The 7,426-nt window shown below is 45.9% G+C and overlaps 2 protein-coding genes across 2 annotated transcripts in view; both read right to left on the reverse strand.

Moving 5' to 3' along the window:
• Window positions 1–2,974: 2,974 nt before the first annotated feature.
• LACBIDRAFT_309982 (uncharacterized protein) lies at window positions 2,975–3,237 on the reverse strand (the record flags this gene model as incomplete). The annotated part of the gene is made up of 2 exons (XM_001887221.1): window positions 2,975–2,984; window positions 3,041–3,237. 2 exons carry the CDS (start codon window positions 3,235–3,237, stop codon window positions 2,975–2,977), a joined length of 207 nt encoding a protein of 68 aa, XP_001887256.1.
• Window positions 3,238–6,637: 3,400 nt separating this feature from the next.
• LACBIDRAFT_332637 (uncharacterized protein) overlaps window positions 6,638–7,426 on the reverse strand; it is a gene marked incomplete at both ends in the record, with an annotated part of 2,164 nt that continues 1,375 nt past the window's right edge. Inside the window, 3 exons of the mRNA XM_001887222.1 lie at window positions 6,638–6,648; window positions 6,785–6,885; window positions 6,959–7,382. Coding sequence (XP_001887257.1) covers window positions 6,638–6,648; window positions 6,785–6,885; window positions 6,959–7,382 — 536 coding nt within the window. The remainder of the gene's footprint in view (window positions 6,649–6,784; window positions 6,886–6,958; window positions 7,383–7,426) is intronic.

Consider the following 7,426-nt stretch of genomic DNA (forward strand, 5'->3'; position numbering starts at 1 on the left):
GGACACTACAAAATTTTCTAATGGAAAAGTGCAGACTACAAAAATTTGTAGTGTGGATAACCTTTTAACCTAACCCTAACTTTGTAGTCTAAGTCTAAGCTTTTGTAGTCTAAGTCCGACTTTTGTAGTCTTTTGTAGTCTATATCTGACTCTTGTAGTCTTTCAGTGTCAATTGCTCTGTCAGGGAATGCACCTTCCTTTTTTGGTCATTTTTCCCATGATACAATATTTGCTGCCATTTCATTTAGCTTTCTAAATGTGTTGGAATCATGTTATTTGGTTTTGTTTTCATGGAGAAAAATGCAAAAAACAAAAAAAACATGGCACTTGGAAGAATCTTTTACATCATATATTCACAACAGGAGCACTTCACAACATAATTCAAACAGATTCAGGAAGCTACAGTGTAGGGCTACAACTTTCGTTTTTTGACCATTTTAGGAAATTGGTCATGTGATCACCCTCCCAACAACCCATGTGATACATATCATCATTATTATCTAGTTTTGGTAATGAAGGTGCCAGGGAGTCTAATGAGAAGTAATGAAATCGTCAAGGTGCTCAATGAAATATCCTAAAAGAAATGAAAGGACCAGATGCCCCAATGAAATCTCACAATGAAAAATCTGAGCCTAATGAAATATCCTAATGAGAAATGTAAGAAATCATAATGAAAGTGTCAAGGAGCATAATGAAATATCCTAATGAAAGCGCCAAGAAGCCTAATGAAATATTCTAATGCGAAGAGCCTAATGAAATATCCTAATGAAAAGTTTAAGAAATGGTAATGAAAGGGCCAAATACCTAATGAAATATCCTTATGAGAAATAGTAATGAAAAAGCGAAGGAGCCTAATGAAATATCCTAATGAAAATTCTAAGAAATGGCAATGAAAAAGCGAAGGAGCCTAATGAAATATCCTAATGAAAAGTCTAAGAAATGGCAATGAAAAAGCGAAGGAGCCTAATGAAATATCCTAATGAAAAGTCTAAGGAATGGCAATGAAAAAGCGAAGGAGCCTAATGAAATATCCTAATGAAAAGTTTAAGAAATGGTAATGAAAAAGCGAAGGAGCCTAATGAAATATCCTAATGAAAAGTCTAAGAAATGGCAATGAAAAAGCGAAGGAGCCTAATGAAATATCCTAATGAAAAGTCTAAGGAATGGCAATGAAAAAGCGAAGGAGCCTAATGAAATATCCTAATGAAAAGTTTAAGAAATGGTAATGAAAGGGCCAAATACCTAATGAAATATCCTAATGAAAAGTCTAAGAAATGGCAATGAAAAGGCGAAGGAGCCTAATGAAATATCCTAATGAGAATTCTAAGAAATGGCAATGAAAAAGTGAAGGAGCCTAATGAAATATCCTAATGAAAATTCTAAGGAATGGCAATGAAAAAGCGAAGGAGCCTAATGAAATATCCTAATGAAAAGTTTAAGAAATGGTAATGAAAGGGCCAAATACCTAATGAAATATCCTTATGAGAAATAGTAATGAAAAAGCGAAGGAGCCTAATGAAATATCCTAATGAAAATTCTAAGAAATGGCAATGAAAAAGCGAAGGAGCCTAATGAAATATCCTAATGAAAAGTCTAAGAAATGGCAATGAAAAAGCAAAGGAGCCTAATGAAATATCCTAATGAAAAGTCTATGAAATGGCAATGAAAGGGCCAAAGAGCTTAATGAAATATCCTCATGATATCTCATTATTCTTGCCTATATCTTATGAAAGATTCCAGTGATAAATTGAATGAAATAGATGGGCAATCCTAATGAGATGCCTTTCATAAAACCTGTGGCAGTATACACATTGCCTCTTGGACAGTTGTCATAGATTAATCATAAATAGTGGTAGCCACTAGTGCTATGTATGATTTCTAACCCTGGTGCGTAAGTGGAGAAAACCGCGCCCCATGCAGCTAGTCTTCTGTTGGAATTTTCGTAAGTTCTCGCCCACTGAAGAGCAGCGTGATCTGTAACAAGCAAGATTTTTTCGCCCTTGATGAAGGGTTGAAATTTGACGAGTCCTTCTTTCGCGCCTAATGCCTCTCTTTCCGTTGCTGAATAATGCGTTTCTGCAGGTTTGAGGGATCTGGACCAATAGCTGATGACCCTTTCTACGTGGACTATAGTGTCGTCGAATGTAGCCCCCCATTCCTGTTGAGCTTTGTCGTCAGCCAGAGAGCTAGACAAGCTAATTGGAATCTTCGGCACTGGCTCACCTGCGTCATAGGCTTTCCTCAGGCGCTCGTAGAGACGGGTACCCTGGAGGTCCTTGATTGCTAATGGTTGCACTTGCTGCAGAGCACAGCCGATCGCGACTTCTGAGGCATCTGTGTAGAGACGATAAGGCAGCCCCTCGATGGGATGTCCCAGTATGGGAGCCTTCTGAAGGGCATCTCTAGCATCCGAAAAGGCACGTTCATGTTCCTCCTTCCACTCCCATTTCCGACCTTTCTTCAATAGTCCAAAGAGAGGAGAGCAAATGTCGGCATAGAATGGTATGAAGTCAGAGAAGTATACGATCATGCCCAGAAAGGTTTGTAGTTCTGAAACCTTGTTCGGGCGATGAAGTTCGGCGATAGCTCGTACTTTCTCAGGAGGTCTTTACCATCCCCCACGTAATCCATATGGACTCCACTGGACTCCACTGGACTCCAGTGGATTCCAGTGGCCCTCTTACCAGGCCAGATTGGCTGGCAGAATGCCCAGTCCACTGGAGTCCAGTCCAGTCCAGTCCAGTCCAGTCCACTGGACTCCCACTGGACTGCCAGCCACTTTCCTGAGTCCAGTCCCAGTCCAGTGGACTATGAGTCCAGTCAGAGTCCAGTGGAGTCCAGTGGATTCCAGTCATTCCAGTATATTATTATTATTATATATGAATACTACTAAAAAAGCGAAAATAGACTATACAATAAACTTACATTTTAATGATCAATGAAAGGAAAGGTTATAATTTACATATAGTGTGGGTCAGTGATAGCTGCAATAAGGATTTATGATTTTGTTCAGTCTGCGGGGTGAGGTCACGTGACTTACTTGAGGGCGTGCCATATCGTCACGTCTCCTGTTTGCGGCATGGTCACACCTCCGTGACCATCCCATTCCCTTCCACCACCACCACCTATATCACTGCCCACGCCAACGCCGCCCACGCCAACTCCGCCCACGTCAACGCCGCCCACATCAACGCCGCCCACATCAATGCCGCCCACGCCAACGCCGCCCACGCCCATGCCCACGCCAACGTGGAAGGACAGGCCAAGAACGAGGGACGGCGCCCATGACGTGTCAACGTCATGGGCCAAGGGTATGTCTGCCCCACCACCCCAATGCCCCGTACTCACCACGACAGGCGCCAGCGGCACGCAACAACAAAAACAACACACGAGGAGGCCAACGACACACAAGAACGACGACACGAAGACGACAACACACGACGACGACGACACGCCAGGACGACGATATGCGAGGACGACGACGACGCGCGAGGACGACAACACACGACGACGACGACGACTACACGCCGGGACGACGACACACGACCACGACCACGACACGCGACCGCGACGGCGACGACTAACACGCCGGGACGACGACACGCGACGACGATGACGAACGAGCGCCGACGAAAACGCCGCCCCCACCACACCCGAAAAACGACGAGCGCCCGCCAGCGCTGAACGGCGACGAGGCCCCTTCACTCTCTCCCCCTTTCCTTGCTCCTCTCTCCCCCCCTCCCTTTCCTTCCCCCTTCCTTGCTCCCTCCCCCCTCTATTCATTCCTCTCTTCCCCCTCCTTTCCCTTTCCCTCCCTTTCCCTTTCCCCTCCCTTTCCCTTTCCCCTCCCCTTCCCTTTCCCCTCCCTTTCCCTTTCCCTTTCCCTTTCCCTTCCCCCTCCCTCCCCCCTCTGTAACATAAAATCTATGTAAATTTAATTAATTTAATTAATAAATATACTTCAATTTTATTTTTTGTTTTTAAGTCTAAGTTCAGGAATTCTGGATTAACTTAGGTCTGTGGCAGTCCAGTCCAGTCCAGTTTTGTGTTGGGAGAGTCCAGTGGAGTCCAGTCCAGTCCAGTTTTGTGATTTGCAGTCCAGTCCAGTCCAGTCCAGTCCAGTTTTGTGCTTGCAGTCCAGTGGAGTCCAGTGGAGTCCAGTTTTGTGCTGGGAGTCCAGTGGAGTCCAGTTTTGTGATTGGCAGTCCAGTCCAGTCCAGTCCAGTGGAATCCAGTGGAATCCAGTGGAATCCAGTGGAGTCCATGTGGATTATGTGGGGGATGGTAAAGTATTGCTTTCTCAGCATGTGTTGAGAGACCTAAGCAGGAGACTTTGTGACCGAGGAGTAGTATGGAATCATAGAACATATGGCACTTCATTGGTGACAGAGTGATTCCAGCGCGCTCAATGGCCCCTAGAACTTTGTCCAGATGAACGATGTGGTCTTCAAAGGATTTGGAATAGACCACTATGTCGTCGATGTAGACTAGACAAAAGAGCCAAAGGTATGGTGCCAGAATGTTCTGCATTACACGTTGGAATATCGATGGGCCATTGCGTAGACCAAAGGGCAGGCGTCGGAATTGAAAGAGGCCTCTGTGTGTCCGGAATGCCGTTTTTTCTATGTCTTCTTCGGCCATTTCTAGTTGTGTAAACCTGGAAAGCGCGTCCAGAGAAGAAAGCACCTGTGCTCCAGAAAGTGAGGCGAGTATCTCAGATTGACAAGGAATAGGGAATTCGTCTGGTACCGTGGCGGCGTTCAGTTTGCGGTAATCCACGCAGAATCTAGCCTTGCCGTGATGGTACGCAATGACTACTGGGGCGCTCCAGGGGCTTTTCGATGGTTCGATAACCCCTTGCTCAAACCACTTGTCAATTTGTTTGTCGATTACCTGGCGTTTGGCTGGAGAACTGCCGTACATTGGAACCGAAATAGGTACTTGTCCATCCATTGTCCTGATGTGTACTCTACTTGGATATTGGCCCAATCTTCCGTCGAACCCAAATGCCTTCTCGTGCGACGATAGCATTCGCCAGGCGTCGTCTTGAAGGTGTCCCGGCAACGATCCTACATCCAATAATTCTCTCATTTGGCTAGAGGGATAAACAGTGGGGTCCGGCATCGCGGCAGTCTTCGGTCCATAGTCTTCTGCTTCTTCTGCGTTGTCCTCACTAGCTGCAGCGATGATAGCCGCCAGGGCGTCTGCTTTGTCAGCCATTTCCTGCCATTGTTTCGAGTCGCTTGGAGTATCGAAGTACTGCGCGGGGTCCGCTATAGTGGCTAACACTTCCCCTTTCCTTATGAAACGAGGTTGAGAGGAAGGATTTGCAACTGGCACTTGGGGGTTCTTTGACGATATAAGGACGTTGGGTATCAGAAGTACGTTATCGTTCCCACAAGCGAGCATGTTTTTCTCAACGAACCATTCCTTCTCGTCGTCGAAGTAGCCTACTACGTCAACTCTGCACGACTCGTGTGGGCGAATGCGGTAGTCTCTTGCTGCTTTGATAAGGTGAGCGTCCTCCAGTGTTTGTCGTTTCTTGCGCTGCCTTTTTGTCTTAGCTCGTTTATGAGTCTTGGCTTTCACGAAAGACGAGATATGATGAGCGCTTTTCCTTAGTCGATCAAAGTCGTTGGTCCGATTCACTCCCCTTGCCGGTACAGAGTACGGGGTGCCTGCGAAGTGAAGGAATGATCCCTCCGTCACTGATCTGGAGACGTGGATCTCGTAGTTGAGGTGGTAGTCCTCTCCTAGCAAAATCGGCACTGTCATGTTGGGGACAACGTATGCCTCCGCTTCAGTCTCTAGAATCGTCCCATCCGCAGCCCAGGCTGTAAGAATTGACCAAAATGTGGTGCATTAATCCCATTTTGCCTATTTCACAGACACTGGTTCCACCCAGTATTTCCAAAAGTCTGGGTTCCATTCCATGGGGGAAACTGGGGGAAAAATGGGCATTTCCGCCCAGAATTTGTTTGATCCATACAATTACAGCAATCAAATGTAATTCCGCGTGGTTCCTGGTTCTACCTCTTCTATATATATATTTCCGCAGGGTTCTCCCATCAAATATGTTTCCCCTCTTCTATAAATATATTTCTGCAGGGTTCTCCCATCAAATATGTTTCCCGTGAGTTTATTATTAGCCAGACAGGTGTCATCTCCATTGATGTACTTACCTTTCGTTGTTTTGATACACGCATCAAAAACAGCCGCAGTATGTCTTCCTCATGTCAATGATCATTTGATAAGTTTTCCGCATTCTTATGTTTTTATTTTATTTACTTTTGGTCTCTCTCTCTGGCATCTACCGCACTAATCAATCACTTTTAGGTTCCGAAATGATCACCCTCGGCTTTTGTTCATTTGATATGTTTTTCACGTTGGTATTTGATATGTTTTTTTTTAGTTTTTTTTTTGGCCCTCCCATTCCTCCCGGCATAACCCGTGCACACCACGTATTTTCGACATGGATAGGCCATCGTCGTATCCCTCCTGCACTCATTTTAGAGTGGAAGATCACGCAAAACAGCATTTGCGTCTACACTGAAGTTCGCTGCACTGTCACGTGATGGTTCAACTTGTCCAATCCATGCTCGAGTTTAAGACGTCACCCTCGTACACCAAGAAATTATTAGACATACACTAAGTACATTATAAGAGATATGTTGTATATATGAGGAATGTCCAAGATTGTAACAAGAAAAGGGAAATATGACGGCAAGAAGATCAGTTGAGAAAAGTCAAGTTTCAAAAAAAAATACTTGTGAACATGCCTCACGGCGCTCTATTTGCCTGACAGAAACTGAAGTGGCGGGGCCCTCGCCAGGTTGATCAATGTGAGTAGCAATGGTCTCGAGAACGCGATGTGTGAATGGTAAACTAGTTTGAGGGCGCGGCTTGGCTGGATTGTCTGTCAGCTCCTCCTGTATACAATCCACGACCAGAGACAAACCTTTTAACCATTTGATCCAATACCCATACGACTTCCTCAACAGCCGCTACCCAACCTGGGTCTCGAGCGCAATCTTTCAAGCCCTCCGCCCACCACACGAGCGTCGCCATCACGGTAAGGAATGCGTTCCTCCCGTGTTTGTTCACAACCGTCCAACCGCCATCTCCCCCTGAGGCCAATCGATGCGAGGCGTTTAATGCGCCGTCGACGCCCACAACCTCGCGCCAAATTGGCTGCAAGCCCTTCCACCACTTCCACCACTGTTGCTCAAATGCGCGCGTATCAACAACCTTTGGTTGCACCTTTCGTCCTCGAGCTACCCACCACGCTACTTCTGACGGCCTGTTAGTAGGCTTGAACCCCTCAGAACGCGAACCTGCTTGGAAGGAAGTATGGCTTTCGAGTTGAACGTACGAGTTGACGGCTGTAGTGAAATGGGTGCCGAGATCCTTGGCCGTGAGAAGGTCA

This window comes from Laccaria bicolor, genomic scaffold (genome assembly GCF_000143565.1).
Source record: "Laccaria bicolor S238N-H82 LACBIscaffold_43 genomic scaffold, whole genome shotgun sequence".
NCBI lineage: Eukaryota > Fungi > Basidiomycota > Agaricomycetes > Agaricales > Hydnangiaceae > Laccaria > Laccaria bicolor.